Source organism: Monodelphis domestica, chromosome 4, assembly GCF_027887165.1.
Source record: "Monodelphis domestica isolate mMonDom1 chromosome 4, mMonDom1.pri, whole genome shotgun sequence".
Lineage (NCBI taxonomy): Eukaryota > Metazoa > Chordata > Mammalia > Didelphimorphia > Didelphidae > Monodelphis > Monodelphis domestica.
In genome coordinates this window covers 347,882,301-347,908,028 of record NC_077230.1, presented here as the reverse complement: position 1 = coordinate 347,908,028, position 25,728 = coordinate 347,882,301, and the positions used below count along the sequence as shown (strand labels likewise).

General features: G+C 37.1%; 1 protein-coding gene across 3 annotated transcripts in view; it reads right to left on the bottom strand.

The window, feature by feature from the left end:
• FCHSD2 (FCH and double SH3 domains 2) overlaps positions 1–25,728 on the bottom strand; it is a 347,367-nt gene that overhangs the window by 152,763 nt on the left and 168,876 nt on the right. For all 3 annotated transcript variants that reach the window (XM_056795012.1, XM_056795014.1, XM_056795013.1), the window contains 3 exons: positions 11,400–11,533; positions 10,498–10,552; positions 7,124–7,252 (listed from right to left, as the gene is read on the bottom strand). In XM_056795012.1, the coding sequence (XP_056650990.1) occupies positions 7,124–7,252; positions 10,498–10,552; positions 11,400–11,533 (318 nt within the window). The remainder of the gene's footprint in view (positions 1–7,123; positions 7,253–10,497; positions 10,553–11,399; positions 11,534–25,728) is intronic.

The following is a 25,728-nucleotide window of genomic DNA, read 5'->3' as shown; positions in this document are numbered from 1 at the left end:
TTTACTGTAGTTATAAAATAATAAGGATTAAGTTAAAAAAGATACTACTAAGGAGATAGATTTGTGTGTAGCCAAGGAAGATGTCAGTTATGACAGTACTGCAATATAAACAAATTGTAAAGTTTTCCATGGGGTTTTACACCTGAGAAATTACTGCTGTAAAATATTCCTGGACAGACAGTATATGAAATTAAAGCAGAGTACAACATTGCTGTGGTCCTGACATAGGTATACAACCAAGAAGGGAATGTTTACATTGCAGGATCATCTCGAGTTTAACCAATATAAGCACACACTGTAAGCAGAATACAGGAGAATATAATACAGGGTTGGGGAGGGCTCATAGGGCTACGACATATATAAATCCACATACTGTATAATAACACATGATAAATGATTCAGAAGGCTGAAGTCTAGTGGGTGAAGGGTATTACTGATGGCAAAGGGAGGGGTCTAGAGAACCTTCTTGAGCATTCAGAATGTTTTCAATATTTTTACTAATTTGATTTATGCAAAAAACACAATTTAAGGAAAAGTATTTTTTATTAAGGAATATTCATGTTTGTATCATATTTGAGTTAAAGGACATGAAAGAAACTAAGTAGCTAAGTGGCACGGTGGATAGAGTCCAGGGTTTGGAATCAGAAAACCCTGAGTTCCAATCCAACCTCAGACACTACCTATATGACCTTGGGCAAATCATATAACTTCTGTTTGCCCCAGTTTCTTCAACTATAAAATAGGGATGATGACAGTACATACTCCCAGAGTAGTTGTGAGGATCAAATTAGATAACATTTGTAAAATATTTAGCACAGTGTTTGGCACATAGAAGATGCTATACAAATGTTAGTTATTATTTTTCAATGTGAGAACACACAATTCCAAAGACAAGATGACAACAAAAACTAGCCTACGTGTATCCATTACAGCCCAGATAAGCAATTTGAAGTAGTTTCTTATTTTTTTCTCAAGCTAACAAACACTTTTGGGGGGGGGGGGGGGGAAATTAGCTGAATGAAATTCTCCAAAATTGATGAGCCCCTCGACAGACTTTCAAGAATACGTGAGTCACAGTACAAATGTATCAATGTTTTTATTTCTAAGGGAGCTGTTATTCAAAAACTTGAAAACAACCATGCAAATATATTTTCTGATGGATTTGTTTCTGAGAGAAACAAATGATATCCTTTTAGAAATATTTGACCTTACACATTGTTAATCCTATGTGACTGCTTTCAACCCCTTTCTCTTCCTGGCAGGTGAATGACTTGCCAAGTCTGCAGAGTTCAACTTGTCTTCAATTCAGTTCTGTGGTTCAACTTAATAAACATTCATTACAATCCTATCTGTGCAAAATACCTCCCAGGTCATGGGAATGCTAATAATAACTTAGCAAACTTCCTTATTTTAACTTCAGTGAACTGTTATTTAAATCTAAATGTGTTTTAGTTCTTAACTAAGGTATTCCTTCTAAAGCCTCACTACGGGATGAAAGTGACCTTCAGTTCTTGGAGGTAATGTCTATAGAACACAAGTTGGTTACTCTTAATGGGCTGGAGGACAGATGAGCTGAGTCTGTCATCTAAGGCAAAGTGTGACTAAATGCAGAGAAGGTTGCTAAAGGCAGCTTGTAGATGATGAGGTTTTCAGGTTACAACTTATAAAATATTCTCCTGAGACATGGAAGGAGGGCCCAAGCCAATGAATTTTGGATCCTTGAAGGAATGAAGTACTTATTTTTAGAAACTACTTATTATGCTGCATAAATAAAGAGAATAGTTTTATGGAAGCTCAAGATCTGGACATGATCTTGCAAATTTAAACCTTATTCAAAGCATAAATCCCCAAGTAGCATTCCTGACATAAATAGCAAATTTCATAGTATCTGATTAAGAGGGTTTCTCATTCCACCAAATACTATCATATTTTAAAATGATGCTCCTTTCCCACCAGTTGCCTCAACCTCCTGACTTATCAGCAAACTAGTATTAAGTAAACAATATACAGCCAAAAATCTAATCAGTCAGTCATTCAGCAAAGAAGCATTGATTAAGTCCTTACTATGTGCCAGGCACTGTGTTATTTATGTGCCAGGGATATAAAGAAACACACAAATAGTCCCAGCCCTCAAGCTTACATTCTAGTGGGGGGAGGGGGAGACAACATGCATATAAGCGGGCACATACAAGATCTATACAGACTAGAGGGATCGTAACCGTAGAGGGTAAGGAATTAGTAGCTGAGCTGATCAGGAAGGGTCTCTTGTAGAATTTGGCATTTGAGTTGACTCTTGAAGGAAGCCAGATCAAAGGCACAGAGATGAGAGATGGAATATCATATGCAAGCCTCATGGGATGTGTAGAGAGAAGTAACAACTAATAAAGCAGGAAGGTAGCAGGCTGTAGAGAGCTTTAAATGCCAAAGGAGATTATAGGAAACTATTGGAATTCATTTGGCAGAGGAGCAGCATGTCAGATTTATACTTCAGGTCAGCTAGATAGCATAGTGGATAGATACAGTGCCAGGCCTGCAGTGGGGAGAAACTGGGTTCAAATGTGACCTTAGATATTTCCCAGATGTGTGATGCTAGGCAAGTCACTTAACTGTAATTGCCTAGTTCTTGCTACTCTTTTCTTAGAATTGACACCAGGACAAAAGGTAAGGGTTTAAACAAACAAAAATACTATTGATTTTGGGACAGCTAGGTAGCTCAGTAGATAGAGGAGCCAGGCCTAGAGTCGGGAAGACCTGGGTTTCAAATCTGGTCTTGGATGCTTCCTGGCTGTGTGACTTGGGGCATGTCACTTAACCCCATTTGCCTAGTCCTTATCATTCTTCTGCCTTGGAGCGAATATTCAGTATCAATTCTTAGACAGAAGGTAAGGGTTTAAAAGGAAAAAAAAAGTCTCCTTTTGTGTGAATGGAGGATGGACAGAAGTTAGAAGAAAATTGAGGCAGGGAGACCAAGTAAGCTATTGTAACTCTAGGTAAGAGATGATGAAAGCCTGGAGAGTGGTGGCTCTGTGAGTGAAGAAAAGGAAACACATACGAGAAATACTATGAAGGTAGAAATGATGGCACTCGTTAACAGACTAAATATATGGAATGAACAAGAATGAGGAGCTGAGGATGACACTAATTGACACTGTAGTCTGATGACTGGTAGAATAATGTTCAAGAATAACTTGAACAGTAACAGTTCAGAAGAGGTGGAGGTTTTGGCAGAAAGGGACATGTTGAGTTGGAAACACTTAAAGAATCAAAACGTCCAAAAGGATTTCCTTAATTGGATATACTTGCTCTATACTTGATAATTCCTTGCTGGATTTTAGATGTGATTAGTATAAAATATCAAAGGTGAAAAGATGAATGGTTTTCATTGTAAGATAATGTAGGAATGCATTCAACTTAATTAACCTCACCTGACTGGTAATATTTTGATTCATCTTTGAAATATATTATATTATATATGTTATCATTGTGTTTCTAAGTTTTTCTTACATTTATAAATTTGATAAACCATTACATCAGAAATGACATTAGATAAATAGCTTCTCTCTCTCTCTTTTTTTAAAAACCCTTACCTTCTGTCTTGGAGTCAATACTGTGTATTGACTCTAAGGCAGAAGAGAGGTAAGGGCTAGGCAATGGGGGTCAAGTGACTTGCCCAGGGTCACACAGCTGGGAAGTGTCTGAGGCCAGATTTGAACCTAGGACCTCCCCTCTCTAGGCCTGGCTCTCAATCCACTGAGCTACCCAGCTGCCCCCAATAGCTTCTCTTTTAATTTAGATGCTGTTTGATTGTGAATTGAACTGGTAAAAGAATGTGATAAAAACAGATATTTGAGTGGACCCTAGATAGTAGCCCAAACCTAAACTTTGAATGCTTTTCCTTAGGGCCCTAGAGTAAGAACATAAAGATCCACAAAATGTTTAAAAGAAAAAAGGTAGTCTGGTCCTTCAATTTAGAGGCCATAATTATCCAGAACCGACACTGTCTAGGTTTCTGTGTGATTTGGTTCAAGCTGACTAGGTCCCCGAAGTAAAAGGAAAAGAGAAGGCACTATCAAAGAAAGTAGTGGTTTAAGATTCTAACTGTTCTCTAAGATGGCAAAATAACTAACACTGGAATGGAAAGGAAAGGAGAAGAGAGGATGAGTAATATAGGATCGTGTGATTTAGACCTGGAAAGGTTCTTAAAGGTTATATTGTCCAAACGCTTCATTTCGGAGATAAGGAAATAGAGATCTGGGTGTGTAAAGACAGTTTACAGGCAGCACAGCATGGATTCAAATGATCCTGATTCCAATTTGAGTGCTTTGGTTTTCCCCTGACCTCGAGGGCAGGACAGGAACTGGACCTGCGATTTCAATGATATAGCATCTTTCACAATGCAAGTCAGGACAAGCTGAAACATATGGTGGCCAGAACACTGAGAGGTTGCCTGATTGGCTGAGGGCCATGCAGCCAGCAGGTGCCAGAAATGGGATCTGAAGCCAGGTCTTTCTGACTCCTAGGCTTGCTTTCTATCATATCATGCTATCTCAGGTGGTTTGCGGTCTAATTAGAGTGCATGAATATCTAACACAGAAGCATAGAAAATCACTTGTTCATATCAAAGTATCCATCGAATCAACATTTAATATTAACAAGAAGACTATAGCTAGTATTTATTTAGTGACTTAAAATTTGCTCAACTCCTTATATATTTTTTCATTAGATCATCACAACCTGTGAAGCAGGGTCTATTTTTATACCCATTTTGCAGATGAGGATAGTGAGGATGAGAGGTTAATCGACCTACCCAGATTCATACAGTTATTATGTTTCTGAGCCAGTTAGATCTTTCTGACTCCAAGTCCAACACTCTATCTACTGGTTTCTTGACTCTCTATTGGGGGTAAGGCACTATTATAAAGTATTTCCATAGTAGGAAAAGAGAGGCTAGAGAATAGCAAGGAATGATTATGAAAGGATTCCTGGCTACAAAAGCCAAGAAAGCTGAAAACAGCCATACTGGTTGAAACAGATGAAGGAAGAGTAGGAATTATTTTCAATTCCAAGAGCAAGAGTCTTGGGAAATAAAGAGGGTGGAATTAGTGTCAACAACAGTGTAGACAAGGCAAATGGAAAACAAAGGGAGGGGTTTCAATTTTCAAAGTAAAATTAAAGATGCTGTGGGAGAATCTAATTGGAAATTTTCATACACAACTGGAAAGCCTGAGATTGATCTATGATAGATATTGGTCTGGAATTAGTACATAGTACTAATTCATACAATGCTTACCACATTTAATAATCTACCTGCTGAACTGAACTGCACTGAGCTGTTACACAAAGTGTTACCCATAGCTGAGAGGAAATGAGGAAGAATGTGGAGTAAAAAAAAGCAAATAGCAAATAAAAGATCAGGATACAGACACAACTTTACATCTTATCTAACCAATGCCAATATTTATACAAGAGGCACTAATAAGCCACTCTTATTTTAAATAATTCTGTCATAAGATATTTCTCTTTTATGATTTTTTTCTGGTTATCTACCAGTCCAGATGGCTTTCATTTCCACAAGAGAAAACAAATATTTGCCCAGTCATTGGGCCTTGGCAAACATTCATCTTTCATTACCCTGACACCCAAGAGACATCTTTCTAAGAAGAGCCTGTCTCTTCTCTGCAGAGGCATTTTGCATTCTTCTGGATGCTTCTTGGCCCAAACCATAAGCTACTTACTTCCTGATGAAGTTGCCTTGTTTCAGACCAGTCAATATCGGAGGCCTTTCATAACCCTCTAATGAAATTGTTAATCTGACTACGAGGGCACAGGAACAGATTAAGTATTAAAATAGAAAGTTAGAATAATTTTCCACTGAGAGGCCAAATGCAATGCTATATGAACTACTTAATTCATAAATATTTATTGAAAGTACATAAAAAACCATTAAGAGAGCTTCCAGTATTTTTTATGTAGGAAACATGATTCATCAAGCAAGAGAAAAGTAAGAGATTCAAGCTTCCCTGCTTCATTTCTAAAAGTCTATAACTTATGGGCAAGATGTTTGCTTTCATTAATGTTCCTCATTTGTATCTTGTTCTTTCATTAAAAAAAAAAAACAACTTTACTTTCCTTTTTAGAATCAATAAGGCACACAAGCGATAAGAGCTGGACAATGGGGGTTAAATGACTTGCCTAGGGTCAATACCGCTAGGAAGGGTCTAAGGCCAGATTGAACCCAGAACCTCCCATCTTTAGGCCTGACTCTCAATCCACACCTAGCTGTCCCTCCTTCCTTTGCATTTCAAACGGTGAATTTTTTCTTTAAAGGTCCTTGTCTTATATTTATGCTTGTTTTTAGTATTGATTAAAAATAAACCAATTCAAATTCTGAAATAGCTTATTTAAATTAAAATCTTACAATTTTGAAAAAAGACTGTTCCATACACTAACCCTTTAAAAAAATTCCGTACCTTTCCTCTTAGAATCAATACCATGTAATAGTTCCAAGGCAAAAGAGTGGTAAAGGCTAGGCAATGGGGGTTAAGTGACTTGCCCAGGGTCACACAGCTGGGAAGTGCCTGATGTCAAATTTGAACCCCGGACCTCCAGTCTCTAGGTCTACCTATGGCATTATTTTTAACTCTCAGATTTATGATAGCAATCCTATAATAAGTTACTATCAGTAGTAATTAATAACAACAAAGTTACGATTAACTTCTTGCACACTGGGTCTTGGGGCAAGTGTATAGGCAAAAGACACTGTGCTAGGCAATGGGAATATCAAAGATAAAAATGACAATCCATCAAAGAGATAGTAATAGCTAATGACATTAGCTAACATTTATATAATATTTTATATTTTGCGAAGTACTTACTACCCCATCCACAGCTCCTCCTTATCCATTTATTCCAGCACCCTCTACCCGGGGCCTGGATCTCTGTGACCCGAGCCCAAGATCCACGTCCCCACTGCCCAGGGAACATACTCGAAAATCACAGGATTCCGGAGTGGAAAGGTTCACATGAACTATTACTTTGGGTTACTTCAGTGAAGTACCCAAAGGAATGAATAGGCCAAACCGTGCAGCGCATATGGCGAGTGAGGACATCACAGAAACATTACCTTCATGATGTTCACTAGATCCGTTTGATAGTAACGGTCCTGGTGTGCATTAGCGGCAGCTAACGTGAGGAGATAGTCATTCCTGGCATGGGTAGCTTTGGAGTTATACTCTGACCGCCGGGCTTTTAACTAAAATAGAAAACAAACAAACAAAAATACAAGTTGGCTCAGACTAAGGATCACATATAACGGTAAAATTTTCACCCATCTCTTATCAGGGCCCCACCAAGAAAAAGAAGTGAGGTGAATCATTTCTTTCTCCTCTTATTCTCCTAGTTTCTGAATGTCTAAGCTACGAGGGTCTACAGAAGCAGGCTCCCACCCTCCTTCTTAAATAGCTTTACTTTTGTCTTAGTAACAACTCTGAGGCAGAAGGGCAAGGGCTAGGCAAACAGAGTGAAGTGACTTGCCCGTGTCACACAGGAACCCAAGCTACTCATGACTCCGCTCTATCCACTGAGGTTCCTAGCTTCCCTCAGCTGTATTCTTGATATATCTGCAAATAATTATCAGGTATTGTCGATCAATTCCAAGTGAATAAGTGCAGCAGCACACCATCAAATACTTTGAGATCCATATTTTCAAATGGAAGGCACAGTAATTAAGTCACTTGTTTCATACAGATATTTATGTTTGCGCTTATATTCAATTAAATATGAATTAGAAAGAGAAATCATGAACATATTAGCAATGGATCAATATTAGCAATATATCAGTAACATTCAATTTGTAAATGATATTTGCATATTTAACCATTTATATATAAGATAAATGCTCTGTTCTGGGGCTTGTGCTGGGTAACAAAGAGATAAGTAAGTTATAATCATCAACTTCCAGGAACTTACATAAAGTTCCATAGTTAGAGATGATGTATAGAAAATTTAATACAACCTAGAATATGTGAAGTGCTTACTATGACCAGATGAAGTCAGGCCACATCTGTGGCACAGGGCTCCATTCTGGGCATCTGAGGGAGGAAACTGATAAATTGGAGCAAGTTTATAGAAGAGCAATTAGAATGGGGGCAGGTGGGGAGGTTGGGGTGGGAGTGGGAAATCAAAGACCAGCCATCGGAAGATCTTGAAAGACGTAGGAATATTTAGTGTGTGAAAGGGAAAATTAATGAGGCATGACTGCTGTCTTCAAATATTTCAAGGGCACCTATGGGGAAGAGTTATTTTTTCTGCTTGGCCATAAAGAACAATACCAGGATCAAGTAGAGGAGAGAGAAGCAGAGGCAGAGGTTTTGCAGAGCAGTCAATTCTGTGACAATAAGACAAAAAAGCTTCCTAACTGAATTGTTCACAAATAGAACAGATCACTCTGGTTACCCATCACTGGAGGTATTCAGGCAAAACCCAGATGATTACTTAGAAGAAACATTATAGATGAGAATAGAAAGCAAAATATTATTTTGATGACTGAGACCACTTCATGTTCTAAGTCTTTAACATGAAATCACAGAATATCACAATTAAAAGGGGCCTAAACAGACACCAATCCAGCTGAGACTTGAGAAAAAAATCTACAATTCACCAGCCAAGTCAACATCCATTTGTTTAAAGAGCTCCAGGGAAAGGACCTCCACTGCTTCCCAAGGTAGCTCAAGTCACTTGGAATGTCTCAACTGGTTAGGAAATTTTTCTGGATATCAATCCCAAGTTTGTGACTTAGTCCCTTCTACCCACTATTTCTTGTTCTACTTTGGGATCAAAGAAAAACAAGGCCCTTCCCCACCCTGGTTGCTCTGCTTTGGATATTCTCTTGTATACCAATGTCCTACTTACAATATAGTGCCCAGAACTGACCCAACATTCCCCATGTGGTCTGCCCAGGATAAGAAAGTAAAATTGTTCCATTCTTATTCTCAGACAAAAGCCTCTCCACACAGCCTGCAATCATATTATTAGCTTTCTGGGTTGCTATATCACACTGTTAGCTCTAACTGAATTTGAAGTTCACTGAAACTGAGCTTTGATTACTCATTGTATTGTTAATTAAAATCTCTATAAAACCCAGTTGACTTGGGTAATTGAATAATTGGGAATATTTCCCTGGGGACCACCTTATATTTGATTTTAAAACCCAAGACACTGTAGTGAAACATATTTCTGGGGTCAAATTTACTCACCCTCTCTTATATCTATCACAATTTATATCTTCCACTATTTTAATCACTACAGTTTAAGACCTCAACCATTTTAAATCTCACACTACCTTTACTGAAGTCACTGATAAAAAATGTTAAACATCACAGGTTGTTAAACACCCCAGGATAACCCACTGGAGACCTGTTGCCAAGCTGAAAACAAACTATCAACAAGTGAGACCTTTTCTTTAGTCTGACCAGTTCTAAACCCACTTATCTATTATCTAACTCACCAACCAGTCTTCATTTTTCATTAAAAAAAAAAAACAACAACCAAAAAAACCTTTACTTTCTGTCTTAGAATAAAAACTAAGTATCAATTCAAAGACAGAAGAGCAGTAAGGCTAGGCAATCGGGGTTAAATGACTTGCTCAGGGTCACACAGCCAGGAAGTGTCTGAGATCAAATCTGATGCAAGGTCATCTTAACTCCAAGTCTGGTACTCTATCTACTGTGCTACCTAGATGTCCCCTGTCTTCATCTTTTCAATGAAAATTCCATGAGAATCAAATGCTTTGCTAAATTTAGCTAAAATTTGCTAAAATAAAAATGCTATAGATTCAGCATTACTCTTTTCACCTAATACAGTAATCCTATTTAAAAAAAGGGAATTTTTTCATTCCTATGATTCCCATAAAAGATAAATTACTTTGTTTTGGATCAGGCAAAGTTTCTTATCCACTAGGTATTCAGCAGGCCACATAAGCTCCTGGCTTATCTGAAAAGATAAACTCTTCTCCCTGTACTCTTGGGCAAACCTCTCCACAAGAAGGCCAAAGACCATTGAGAGGAAGCATGGCATGGGGATAGAACATCAATGCAGAGACTCTCAAGATGTGTCGTCACTTCAATGCTTAGGGCCTCAGACTCCTCATCTATAAAATGAGGTAGCTGACCTTGAGGACTTCTAAGGTCCCTTCAAGCTCTAAATGTATGGGCAGAAACAAACCCAGGAACAGGAAGGAGTGAGCTGTATTTTATAGCAAATACAGCCAAACAAGTTTGCATCAGAAACCCCAGGAAAAGTTCAAGTTCTCTGAACCTCCTTTGGGTTAATATCAATAGTGTAAAGAGTCAGACGAAGAAGGCTTCTGAATCCCTAAGCACTGGGGATGAGGAAACTTCCTGAATCTGGGTCTTTTTGATGGACAAAATATTTAATCATTGAACTTCTAGTATCTCTACAGGACTTTCCATTTGGTAAAAAAAGTTTGTAGAAGCTCACCTTTACACTTGCCTTTTGTAAACTGATTCTTGACTGAAAAAGACTAAGTTTGGACCTATAGGAAAAAACCAAGAGAAAAGATTAGTATTTTTATGCATTTGTTAAAATGTGAAAAAAAAAACTCAAAAGAGAAAATCACAATTATTTTCCATTTGAATCAATACAATCTAGAAATGGATTCTTTTTTTAAGCAATAGGAAGTATACGCAGTAGTAGTAGTGGTAGTCTCTCAGTTACTGAGAATGACAATTGTCTTTGTGCATTATTATCATCTATTGATGTATACACACCTATTTATAAACATATGTATGTGTATATATATCTCAAAACATATGTAGACATCCATATGGTCTTAAAATCTCCCTTTACCAGATCTTGGGTCTCATTTATTAACAACATTCTAAATAAACAACAACTCTCTAGTTGGACTTGCACCTAACCAGTAAATTTGGATGGGGGGTTGGGACAGACCTGGAATTTCATTGGTATAGGGCATCTCCAGTGGAAACGCCCTCTATTGATGCACCTCTTTTGTAATTTTAGAGTATTGCCTAGAAACAATAATAGGTTAAATGCCCTGTGACAGTTATAATGCAGCCAGTGTATGTCAGAGTCAGGACTTGAATTTAGGTCTTCCTGACTCCAAGGTCAGCCCTGTCTATAGGCTATGCCACTCTTGCTCAGAATGTTTTCAATAATCTATTTCAAATAAGAAGATCCCTCAGTAAATATCTCTCCTACAAACCGCCCATTTGAAGAATGTCAGTCCAAAAGGAAAGGGCACCATAAAAGCCCAAAACAACTATTGAAATAGAAAAGTAAATCTCTATCTCATAATAAAAGTAGGCAACAAAACTTTCAACAATAACACGGATTTGCATAAGTTTTTCAGAAACACATACTTGGCCTCAATGTCAGCTTTTTCTCTGACCGCGTGAGCCATCTGTTCTGTCTCAAAGTACTTCTTTTTGCCTTTAGCTAAATCTTTCACTGTCTCTTGTAATTCGGTTTGGATCTTTGTCAACTGGTCCACACACTGCAAAAGAGAATGTGAAATAATCAGTACTTTAACAGTCAACTTCAAACAAAATGAGCTCTGTCTGGGCTCAGTGCCTCCAAGGAAGAGCTGTGAAACTACACTAGTCCTTTTGGTCTTCTAAACAGCCTACATACAATGCACAACCCAGAAAATAGCTAGCATGTACATTTTACCTATATTCATGAATTTGTGGGGATGGAGATGAAGTTTAGGATTACCCTAGTCAAATCTCCTCATTCATGCAGGAGGAAATGGGGCCCGGAGGTAAAGAGATTTGGTCAATGTCTTTCAGCTAGTTAGGGACAGAGCTGGGAGTCAAGCCCAAGGCTCCTAACTCCTGGTGCAGTATTCTTTTCACTGCACTTTACTGTGCTATTGTAATCAATACTTTTGGCTTTCCTTAAAGAAGAGTGCCTGTCTTCTCTTCTTTGATAAGTGGTGGAAGATGAGAGCTGCCAGCAACTGACAGACACCACACTAAAGTTGGCAAGAGATCAACAGCCAAGGGATCCTGTTCCTTTTTAGATGCCTACAATGCCAGCAGGAGGCAAGAAAGGAAGAATGGCAGCAAGCATTTCAGCTGTTCTCTCTCAATCTCTTTCACTGGGTGACTGTCTGTCTCTCCCTCTCTGTCTCCTTCCTTACCTCTTCTCATTCTTACCCCATATGCTTTTTCCTGATTATAGGCCTAATGAAAAGAAATTGGCATTTTACACTGGGCAAAGATGAAAGGACTGGCACAGTAGAAAAACCACTGCACTTGCAGGGTCAGAGGATCTAGATTCATAGTCAGACTCTATGATAGAAGTGTATAACTTTTGACAAATCATTTGACCTCTCCAGGCCTTGTTGTTCAGTCATTTTTGAGAGGTGTCCAACTTTTTGTAATCCCACTTGGGGTTTTCTTAGCAAAGACAGAAGAATAGTTTGCAATTTCCTTCTCCAGTTACAGATGAGGAACTCAGGCAGGCAGTGGTTAAGTTGATTTGTCTGAGGTTAAATAGCTAGTAAGTGTCTGAGTCCTAATTTGAACCAGGCCGGGCACTCTATCCACTGTGCCACCTAGTTGTCCTACCCTAGGAGTTAGAGTGGTTGTATTTAAAATAAGAGAGCTCAGTATCTCCTGTTTAAACTGTTTAAAAGCCAGTATATTATAGAAGAAAGAACACTGAAATTTGAGGCAAAAATCCTAGGTTCAAATGATTATCCATAGTTTTTATTCAACCTTCCCTACTTCTCAAAAAACCCCAACAAATTCTGTTGGCATCTCTTTACTTTTTCCCCCCCAAAGTACAAAATATTAGAAATAGGACAGTCCTTAGTCATTACCTAGTTCAAGTCCTTCATTTTTCAGATGAATCAACTGAGGCCCTGAGTCATTAAATGATGCTTTCCTGGTCTCACTGCCAGTAAATGGAAGAGTCTGATTAGGATCTAGAGCCTTACACTAGAGATACACCACTCTTCCATTCCACTATTTATTTAAATACTTTTTTTTTTACTTTAAAAAATTGCTCTCAATTACATATAGAAACAATTTAAAACATTTACTATCTGACATTTTGGAATTCATATTCATATTCTCTATAAACTTCCATCCTCACCTTCCCCAAAGTGGTAAATAGTCTGATATAGGTTATACCAGTGCTTTCATGCAATACATATTTCCATATTTCTCATGCCATGAAGGAAATCAAGTAAAAGATGGAATTCTTTAAGTCAGACTCCAGCAACTCTTTCTTCAGCTGTGGAATGCATTTTTCTTGAGGAGTCCCTTGAGGTTATTTTGGTACCTTGGGTTGTTGATAATGATTTAGTCTTTCATAGTTGATCATCATACAATATTTGTTACTGTATACAATATTCTCTGATTCTGCTCACTTCATGTTACATCACTTCATGTAAGTCTTTCAGGTTTTTTCTGAACCCATCCTGGTGGACAACCCCTCATTTTCAAATAGTTTGCCATTACAAAAAGAGCTGCTTTGAAGATTTTATACAAGTTAGGTCCTTCCCCACTATTTTTTTATTCCTTTGGGATATAGAACTGGTAATGGCATTCCTGGGTGAAAAGGTATGCGTAGTTTTATGACCCTTTGGATGTGGTTCAAGACTGCTCTCCTGAATGGTTGTATCAGTTCAGTTCCACAAATAGTATATTGGTGCCCTAATTTTTCCACATCATCTCCAACATTCTCCCTTTTCATCAAATGTAGATTAATATTGTTTTCCGGAATGATTATTAGACCAGTTCATAACTCCACCAACAGTGTATTAGTGTTTTTCCATTTTTTCATTCATATTTTTCCAGCCCTTCTTGCATTTGTCACTTTCCCTTTCTGCAATATTAGCCAATCTTATAGGTATGATGAGGTATCTGAGAATTGTTTTAATTTGCATTTCTCAATGGATAATGATTTGGAGCATTTTTTCCATATAATCATTGATTATTTTTTATTTCTTCTTTTGAAAACTTCCTGTTCATAGCCTTTGACCATTCATCACCCGAGGAATGGCTTTTGTTTTTATAAATCTGGCTCAGAAAATCAAAACAACTCTGAGGAACCACCTCACACATAGCAGATTGGCCAATATGACAGCAGAGGAAAGTTATAAATGCTGTAGGAGATATGGCAAAATTGGGACACTAATACACTACTAGTGGAGTTGTGAATTCATCCAACCATTCTGGAGGGCAATTTGGAACTATGCCCAAAGGGCTCTAAAAGACTGCCTGATACAGCCATAGCACTGTTGAGTTTGTATCCCTAAGAGATAATGAGAAAAAATGTGTGTACAAAAACATTTCTAGCTGCACTCTTTGTAGTGGCAAAAAACTGGAAAATGAGGGGGTGTCCATCGATTGGAGAATGGTTGAACAAACTGTGGTATCTGATGGTGATGGAATACTATTGTGCTAAAAGGAATGGTGAACTGGAGGAATTCCATGGGGACTGGAAAGACTTCCAGGAATTGATGCAGAGTAAGAGGAGCAGAACCAGAGCATTGTATACAGAGACTGATACACTATGGCACAATCGAACGTAATAGACTTCTCCACTAGCAGCAATGCAATGACTCAGGACAATCAAGAGGAATTTATGACAAAGAACTATCCACATCTGGAGAAAGAACAGTAGGAGCAGAAACGCAGAAGAAAGACATAGGACCAATCACATGGTTTGATGGGCATATGTTTGGGGATTTTGACTTTAAATGATTATTCTATTGCAAATATTAATAATATGGAAATAGGCTTTGAACAATGATACATGTATAACCCAGTTGAATTGTTCATCAGCTCTGGGGGAGGGGAAGGAAAAAGGGTAGGGAAAGAACATTATCCATGTAACCATGAAAAAATATTCTAAATTAATTAATTAATTTAAAAAATTAAAATAAAAAAATCTGGCTCAGAAATAAGGTCTTTATTAGAGAAATTTGCTATAAAAATTTTCTCTCCAGTTTCATGCTTTTCTTCTAATTTTGGTTATACTGATTTTATTTGTGCAAAACATTTTTAATTTCATGTAATCAAAATTATCCACTTTACTACCATGATCTTCTGTTTCTTGTTTGGTCATAAACTCTTCTCTTATCCACAGATCTGACAGGCAAAATTTCTGTTGAAAACCATCCTATGCCATGAAGCCTTCTTTGATTTCCTCCTCTTAACTAGTAGTGTTCTTTCTTTTTAATTTTCCTGGAGCACCTGATCTAGAGATCTCTTCTGTCTCATCATATTTTGTCTTGTATTACACTTATTTATGTAAATGTCATAAATCTGTTCAATAATATAAGTTGCTCAAAGCAGGGTCTGGGTTGCTCCCACCACCCTTTCCCTGGGAACCAAGCAGGATATTGTATATGGTAGTTAACAAGCATTTATTGCCATGTTCTAGGCATTGTGTTAAGCACTGAGAATAGAAATAAATATAAAAACACAAAAAACAAAAAACAGGCCCTGCTTTCAAGGCGCATACATCCTAATAGGAGGGACAGTGTAAATGTATCTACATTCATATAGACTAACTACTTAATAAATATTTATTTTGTCAAGAATTCCAAGGTGTCACAGACTGGCATATCTGTCACGTTATGCAAGCAGTGAAAGAACAGATCCTAAAAACAGATCTCAAGTTGTCAAGTAAGCACACCAGGTAGGGTGGTTCAGATGCAGCTTGAGGATTCCAGTCTATGCTAAAGTTTTTATGCTCTAGACTGAAAGAACATTATCTTTATAACCATATTCTGGCTGAAACACTCTCTGGGGACTAGTCAATCATTCATTCATTAATTTGTTTTGTACATGAAGCACAGGGCAAAGTGAATTTGCTAAGAATTCAATTCTTTAAATAGATTCGATAAAAGTCCCATCAGGAAAATTGCATTTATTTCCATGGATCTCTACAGAAGTTACCAAGATACAGTTTGTAAACAGAAGAGAACTCCTGTGTAATCAACCTTCTCTTCCCTGATAGTAAAATCATAGCCAAATGCCCTCCATCATTGATGCAAACTATGGTGTTGCTTTCTTCTTGAACACTTAGAGCCTTTAAAAAAAAAGTATAACCTACCAATTAATAAATAAGAAAAATAACACTTTGCTCAAGTTTTGCTCCACTCCAGAATGGAATCCACTCCCTGAGAAATATTTCTAACTGTTGATGACCCTCCTTCAAGGTCTCACATTTATGAAATCTTCTAAGCTTCATGCCCAAAGAAGAGCTCTATCTTAAAATAATCTTACTCTCCTTTGCATCATATTTATTTGTATGTTTATCTCCCTCCTCAATGGATTCTAAGTTCACTTCCTTTAAAAAGATACTTATTGTTACATATCCTTTATTTCCAACTTTAAAAAAAAGTTTTGGAAAATTTTATTTAATTAGTTAATTTAGAATATTTTTTCCATGGTTACAAGATTCTTGTTCTTTCCCTCCCCCAATTCCACCTCCCTCCCACAGCCAAGGCACAATTCCACTGGGTTTTACATGTGTCATTGATCAAAAACTAACTTTCCTTTCTCAGTCAAACTCTTTTCAGGTGATGGTTAAAACTCAAACTCTCTCACCACTCTCTTCTTGCCTCTTTCCCCCAAATGGAGCAAATAAGAGGGGGAAATGGGGAAGAGGGGGCAGTGGAGCCTAACACAAATTCAATAAATAGATAAAAAGTTCAGCAAAAACAAATCCCCACATTGGTCATGTCTGAAAATGCATGTCTCACACTATATTTTAAATTCATTACCCTCTGGCAAGAGGTCAGGGGCATAAAACTCAAACTCTTTAAGGTGATAATTAAAAATTTTTATTTCTTCACAAATTCCTTAAAGATCATGGCTAATACACATAAACCCCTAAAGGAATAACTATTAACAGTACTGCTTATGACTCCAAAATGTCTGAAAGATTTAATAACAAATATCTATAATTGTTATGGAAGCACTGCTGATGTTATAGCTGTATATACTTGTATAGGTACATGTTGTCTCCTTGATAGAATTTAAGCCTCTTTAGACCTGGGACTGTTTTATTTTCATCTTTGTTTTCCTGGGGCTGACTGCAGTACACTGAGCACATAACAGGTACTTAATAAAGAACATGACATGATCCTATGCCATGAAAACACCTACTATTCCCAACTGTTATAAAACCTTTATAAAAGGGTTATCATGATAATCTACTGTGGCCACTTAATATTTTGTTGTCTTTAAAATAATATTTTATGTGTAAAAACAAATTTTAAAACCCCATAACCTTACCTTCTTTCTTGAATCTGTTCCAAGGCAGAAGAGCAGTAAGGAATAGGCAACTGAAATTGAGTGACTTGCCCAGGGTCACACAGCTAGAAGTATCTAAATTCAGATATGAATGTGGTACCTGCTGTTTCTAGGCCTGGCTCTCTATCGACTGAGCCACCTAACTTACTACTAAAACAATTTTAAACTATTAATTTTCTTTAAAATATTGAGTTCTAAATTCTTTCCCTCCTTCTTACCTTCCCTGCCTCCCTCCCTGAAGTGGCAATCAATCTGATATAAATTTTGCATGTGCAATCCAGCCCCATTTCCCAAGCAATCCTAGGGTTAGAAAAAAACTATGTACTTATTAAAGAAATTATACCATTGGTAGCTTAATTAGGGCAAAGGGGCACCTGAATTGAGCTTAAAAAGTATTAATTATATTGGTGAGGGCAAGAGAAGGCTGACAGAACCTTGGACTTAGACAGTCTTCTACCACTCCATTGGTCTAGAACTGGATACATCTCCCCCAAAATATCTCTGTCTGTTGAAGTCTGCCTTTAAGACCCAATAACTCTCTGAAGCCCTCCCTGCCCAAAGATGAAAGTGATCTTGCCCTCCTCAAATTTTTTATAACACTTTGCCTTGACACCTACTTATTTGTATGTTCATCTCCAAACCCATGGATTATAAGCTTCTTGGAGGATGGGCTTTTTTTACAGGCATCTTTTTATCCCTCAGTACTAAAGATTGGGCACTGCCTCTAACAGAGGCTAAATAAATGTTTACTAAATTAAATTGAACTCTTCCCTTTTGAACAGACATTTGTATTTTGTAGAATGGGCAAAGCTATTCATTTAAAGGAAATTCTATGTTGGAGTTAACAAAAGCACTTACATAATGCAAGTTTCAAGTATTTTTCTGGCTTCTAGTCAATTCAATTCAACAACAAATGCTTACTGTGTGCAGTATGATGAATTAGGTACTTGGAGGGAAACAGACATTTGTCCTTGCCCTCATAGAGTTCGAGATCTAGAAGGGGGAGCTGACACACTCATTCTCATTCTCATTCTCTCTCTCTCTCTCTCTCTCTCTCTCTCTCTCTCTCTCTCTCTCTCTCTCTCTCTCTCTCTCTCTCTCTCTCTCTCTCTCTCTCTCTCTCTCTCTCTCTCTCTCTCTCTCTCTCTCTCTCTCTCTCTCTCTCTCTCTCTCTCTCTCTCTCTCCCCACCCCCCCCACACCCACACTCACACCAATTTAACAAATACATTAAGCATTAGCTCCATGTCCATACTGGTTAAGATACAAAATTTAAATCAAATAATCAATCATCAAACATTAAGAGTATAGTGTGTACCAGGTAATATGCTTGTTGTTGGTGATACAAATAATGAACCAATCTCGATTCACAAACAGCTTTCATTTTATGGGAAGGAGAAAACAAGTACACATATAAATATATACATAATAAAACAGAATAAATACATATCAACACGAGGTTCTTGGAGAAGAAGGTGGTTGGGGGAGATCAGGAAAAATTTCAAATTGAAGGTTTTGTTTGGTTCATTGTCACTTTCCACTGGAAGAAACATCATGTACACAAATAAGGAAATATAAGAAATACACAAAGTAGAAAAAAGGCAATTGTGAAGGAGGGAGAGAGGGAGAGGTGCTATTAGTTGGGAGGATCAGGAAATATCTAATGTAGGAAGTGGCATTGGACCGGGGCTTTGAAGAAAGCTAGAGATTTTAAGAGGTAGAGGAAAGGAAGGATGCACAGTCTGTGCAAAGGTTTGGAAAAGGGAGATGGAACCCTGGATTAGAGACTAGTGTAGCTATCTGGAGTAGGATCGAAGAGATAGGCTGCAGTCCAATTGTGAAGGGTTTTAAATACCTTTGTAGAAGACCCTTCAAATGGGATAATGGGTATCTTGAAGTTGAGTATCTTTTAATACTACTACTCATTAATATTTTGGAGAAATAATTCATCAAAAAAAGTTTAATATGGAACTTTAAGGTGGTACATTTGAGGGGAGGAAATGACAATACAAAGATACATGAAACTAACAGAGGAGGAAAAAAACCATGAGAGTCAGATCATATTGCACTTATAGTTTTGACATTTAAAAAATATATCAAAGAGTAGTATAAAATGCAAGAGCCAGGACAGATAACACACTATAGTGTAAACAAATCTGAAGCCAGAAGACTCAAGTTCAAATCCTGGCTGTTACTAACTAGCCTTCAGCTTCCTCTGAAATAAATGAATTATACTAAAGGATATTCTAGGTCCTTTATAGTTTTAAATCCTACAATTCTTACTTTGTCTTTCTCTACTCACTCTTTCTATGCTACCTACCAGCTCCAGGTCTCCCCCATTCTTAAAAAAACAAAACAACAACAAACCTTCAGTTGACTTTACCATCCCTTAAAGGGATCATCTTATATCTTTGATTCTTTCATAGCCTAACAACCAGAAAATGCTATTAATACTTATTGCATCCACTTTCTTACTTCTCAACACATTGCAATTTGGGTTCCAATTAAACCACCAGACTGAAATTGTAGTCTGCAGAGCTATTGGACATTAACAGCTACTGGCCCTTCTATCAGCTTCATCCTTCTTGCTCAAAGTAAAGGATCACAATGTAAGGGAGCATTGGGCAGTACCTGGGATTTATTGTCTACCTTAAGTATTTACAATTCAATCAAAACATATTTAAGCAAAAAACTTTTGGTGGTTATCCACTAGCTCACATGCCATTTGAGCATTTGCAAATAGATTACATCAACATGTCCAAATCAGGACAACTTAAATTGTATCTAGTGATAGTGGACCAACTAACTAGATAGCCAGAAGCTTTTCCATTTAGCAAAAACACATCAAGCTTTGTAGCCAAAATCTTGTCGAGAGAGATCATTCCAAGATTTGCTATACCACTGAGAGTAGATTCTGACAAAGTGAGTCATTTTACAGATTCGGTTCTAAAACAAGTTTATGAGAACCTGGGTATCACACCAAAATTTCATGTCCCATATCACCCACAAAGTTCTGGTCAGGTGAAGAGAATAAACAGAGAAATCAAAAATATGGTTGGGAAATTACGCACAGAAACTCATTTGAAGTGGCCAGAGATTTTGCCTTTAGTGCTATTCTATCTGCGCACTAGACCAAGAGGAGATGTGCATATCTCACCATATGAAATGTTATTTGGACATTCACCATTGCAGGCAAAAAGACCCCCCCCCCCTTTTTTTTAATTTTAAACATTATTTTATTTGGTCATTTCCATACATTAGTCACTGGAAACAAAGATCATTTTCTTTTCCTCCCTTCCCCCCCTCCCACCACCTTTCCCTCTCTCATAGCCGACGCATGATTCCACTGGTTATCACATGTGTTCTTGACTTGAACCCATTTCCCTGTTGTTGGAATTTGCATTATAGTGTTCATTTAGAGTCTCTCCTCAGTCATATCCCCTCCAACCCTGTAGTCAAGCAGTTGCTTTTCATCGGTGTTTTTACTCCCACCGTTTATCCTCTGCTTGTGGATAGTATTTTTTAGATCCCTGCAGATTGTTCAGGGACATTGCATTGACACTAATGGAGAAGTCCATCACCTTCGATTGTATCACAATGTATCAGTCTCTGTGTACAATGTTTTTTTTTGTTCCAGGCAAAAAGTTTTAAGACACCTTATGTATCTATGCTTGGAGATCTTGCACTTGCTGAATACATCACAGAGTTACGAACCAGAGTTAGAGAATTATAGGAAATGGGAATTTTAACTCAAAGTAGTCCGTTAGATTATGCACTCCATACAATAAAACCTGGGGATTCAGTTTACATCAAAAACTTTAGTAGAACTAGCATAACACAACCTTCATGGGTAGGGTCTTTCCATGTTATTTTGACAACAACACCTTCAGTTATGTGTGTATAAGAGAAAGAATGGTGGCTGCATTGCACGCATGTGAAAAAAGCACAGCAGCAATCAAAAAGATGTCAGAAGAAGAAATTATTTAAGAAGAAGAAAAATAAAATGGAGACAGATCAAGCTTGAGACAAAGGAGAAGACAACATAGAAGATGACAGCAGAAAGGAAGATTGGCACTGTAAAGAAGCATTGCAGAAAAAATCAACACAGAGAAGAGGAACACATACTGATTAGGGACATGAACTATAAGATTTTTTTTTGGTGCCATTCTAACATTACACACTTTCACTATAGTTGCTAACAAACAGAACATAGTAACAGCATGAAGACAATAGACAATAGTAGAGGAGGTGACTTTAAAGATTTCTTAAGTATTCACTACAAAATAACATATACATATAGAACACATTTCTCACAAACTCTGCAACATCATAACCAGGTGATGAGTATTCCTGGAAATAAAAGAATACAGATAAATCTCCTTGGGAAGCTAATAGTGATTGTACACATTAAATTAATAAGATCTTATCTCACAGGAAGACTTTATAGGTTCCTAGGAGATAACATCAGGAGAACATACATATCTTCCAAAAGAAAATCTTTAAGGTTTTCTGAGACTATCTTAAAGGGGAAAGTTTATTTTCCTCCTGCAACATGTAAATAGCTTATAAATACTATGTACATAGCTTATAATATAATACATTGTATTTGTACATAACATATACATAGGTGTAGAAATTGTACAGATCTGAATATTTATATAGATGTGTATGTAGTTAAATTATTGCAAGGTTTTGATTTTATTAGTATAGCAAGTTGATTTTGAGTTTTAATGTAGTTTTGGTTTTCTGTATTAATGATAGGATAAGGTCTTAGCATAGTAAAAAGTTTAATTTGAATCGTTCAAAGAGGATTTGTAAGAAGCAGTATGCATGAGTTTTGCAGTTATTATTTTAGATAGACTTTACTTTTTTTGAAAAACATGTTAAATTGGTTTTTGTAACTATTTTATTTCAAAAATTTGCATCTTGCATTTCTGTAATTATATGTTTTGCACTTGCATTTGTGCAAGTATGTTTTCATTGATTATTTGTTTTCATTGAAATTTTCTTTTCTTTGATTTATATCCCTAGTGCAGGTTAGCATAGATAAGATGTAGCAATAAGAATAGGATAAGATAAACAGAATATTAAGATTATTTTTTGGGGAAAATATAATAATAATAATAATAAGGTTAGGTATCATTTCATATTGGTCAGACCACAGGGAATTACTAGAGAGGGATGAAGCATAGGGAAGTTTTACACAATGCCTGAAAGGTCAATGGAATCAGATTTTGTCTGAAGATGGGAGAAGAGATCAGAATTGTGGATGGTCTCTGGGAAATTCCATGTCTTTGTTGACCAAACTTGCAATGTCATATAAATAAGGAAAAAATAGTCATTGCTATTTCATGTTAGAGTCACATATACTTAAAAAGCGATTATTAGGGGAGAAGCTGGGTTGCTCAGTGGATTGAGAGCCAAGTCTAGAGATGGGAGGCCCTAGGTGAAATCTGGCCCCAGACACTTCCTAGCTGTGTGACCCCTGGGCAAGTCACTTAACACCCCCCCCCCCCCATTGCCTAGCCATTACCATTCTTCTGTCTTGGAACCAAGACACCATATTGATTCCAAGAAGGAAGGTAAGGGATTTTTTTTTAAGAGAGATTATTAGCATCTCTATTAAAAATAGTACAACTTTAATGAAAATGTGTTTCCATATCCCTAATGATATTATCACTTTGCATAATTGGAAGCAGTCATTTACTTGGTGCCTCTCTAGGGAGAGCCTGGTCCCCACTCAAGTTGCCCAGAGCCACTCCTGAGGCTCTTAGTCTAAGCTACAAGATCAAGTGTGTGTTCAGCCAAGGAGTATAAGCTTCAGGAGCTCCACAACAGAAAAAGCTCCTTCAAAGCTGGTACTAACATGGAAGACACAGCTCAAGGGAAAGGTCCAATCCCAGCTAATGGCAGAAACAAGGCAAAAAGCCCTTCTCCTCAAGCTTAAGCCTCAGTTTCTCCATTTGTAAAATGTTTATTATCTATCCTGAAGGGGTGGTTTAGGAAAACAGCTTTGAAAATCATAAAGCACCACATAAATGTAAAACTGCTATTTTTCCTCCCCTAAATAAAATTCTCTTATGACACTCGAGATTTTTGAATGTTCACCTTCATTTCAGGTGAACATGTTCCATTTTGCCCATAAAATGCAATGTGGACAATATTCCTTTAAGGCCACATAATTAAGGGGAGGAAAAACTCAAAATGATAAATTTTCTCTTGAACTTTATGACAGTCTTTGAACTTAGGGGGAGGGGATGGTGGTGGAGATTTTCACTAAATGACTTCTACTTTGCTTTAAAATTTTACCAATCAGAAAATTAGGATTTCCTCATTCCACTCCACCCTGCTCTGTATCAAAAGAACATTTGGATCTAGGAAGTTACACTAGTATTGGTCTGTCACTCAACATCCCATATTCATATTTTTCTATGAACTCATCAGTCTGTCAAAAATATTTTTCTTCACTGTATTTATTTTGAAAAGGGGAAATTTGAGGAAAGTATAAGTTGTACAAATAGGTGTTCTTATGCAAATGGGTTCAGAACAAATGGTATAACAACAGTATGAAAGGGCTGGAAGGGGCCATCTGAAGTCAGTCACCTAACAATCTTTATTTGAGGAAAAAATTCCCTGAGAAGAAAATGTTAGAAGCAAGGGAATTAGATTCAGATGATTGGGGTTTGAATGCTAATTGCTATTTATTAGCTGGGTAACCCTTGGTAAGTCATTTAATTTCTGTGTACCTCAGTTCCCTCATCTGAAATTTGAGGCAGTTGGGTCAAATGCCAACTCAACAGTTCCTTACAGCTCTGAATCTATGATCTCTTTACAACGTGATTATCCAGCAATCCCCAAAAGATCTCTAGTGATGGATGTCTCAATCCTCTCTAGCGGTCAGTCCATTGCACCCGAAGCTCATCAATGTAATTGCTGAGCTGCAAAAAATATAGGAACTAGGATGCAGTATGATTCAGTGGTAGAGGTTAGTACTGAACCTAGGTCATGTGATTACTGGTCCAATACTCCCAATCAGAATCATCTGTTTCTTAATGTAGGATGAGTAGTTAAAGGGAAATGAAAATTAAATAAGGTACCTAGTTTAAAAAATGGAGTTCTAAGGCTTTCATTGTATAGAAATAAACACTGGTGAATTACTACTACTGACTCCCATTTTTAGAGCATTTAAAAATAATATAAATAAAAATTTATATAATTTATGTAAAATAGTTATTAAAAAAAAGCATTATATAAAACAGTAAAAGTATGAAGGAGGTAGAACAAGTATTATGTACTTTTTACAAAGGAGGTAACAATCTTGGAGAAGGGAAAACAAACTCCTAGAAAGTGAATGGATCATTCCCCTGACTCTTTCCCAACTATGCCAGTGGGACCTCTTAGGAAAAAAGGGGGAAAAAAACTTCTTTGTTCCAAAAATCTTAATTCAGTTTTCATTATTAAAGCTTATTTTAGCTACTAAAGTTTATAAATGAAAGATTTTTGGGACACTGCACATCATTAAATACTCTCTTACATGGAGTATCAAAACATTGAAACTTAGTTGAAATATTATCCCTCAACGTTAACTACTTCAGTTTCTTTATCTGTAAAATGGAGACAATAATGCTGACCTCCCAGGGTTGTTATGAGAATCAAATGAGATAACATATGTAAAGTACTTTGCAAACCTTAAAGTAGCCTATGAATGCAAGTTATTATTACTTTAACTTTAAAAAAATGAGCTAAAATTTTAATCATCTCTCTCCAAACAGTAATTATCCTTCCTCTTAGACAGACAATGCTAATTAGGCTATCTATTTATGTACTATATTACATATCTGAAGCTTTTGAGTCCTGAAATGGTAACACTCAACAGTTAAGTACAATTGCTACTTTACTGAACTGAATTGTACCTGAAATGAGATATGTAGCTGAGTCAACACATCTTATAGTTTAAATTGGGCAGAAGAAGGGGACCCATCATGGAACTTATTTAGAAAGAATAAAAGGTAAAGTTGTTGTTTAGCTGGTTCAGTCATGTCCAACTCTTCGTGACCTCATTTGGAATTTTCTTGACAAAGATACTGGAGTGTTTGCCATTTCTTTGTGCAGTTCATTTTATAGATGAGGAAAGAGAAGCAAACAAGATCAAATGACTTTCTCATGGTTTGAACTCAGGTCTTCTCAACTCACCACGTACCCTTCTTTTTCCTTCCTCCCTTTACCAATTTTCCAGGAGAAAACTCCCTTTACTAGTTGTTACTTCTCTATATATCTTCTAGGCAATTAGATGCTTCAGTGAAAAGTGAGCTAGGCCTAGAGTTTCCAAATAAAACATAATTTACACCCTATTCCACCTGGACGGTATTTTTTGCATGGCAGCTTCTCATATCTATGCAATGGCTGATGAA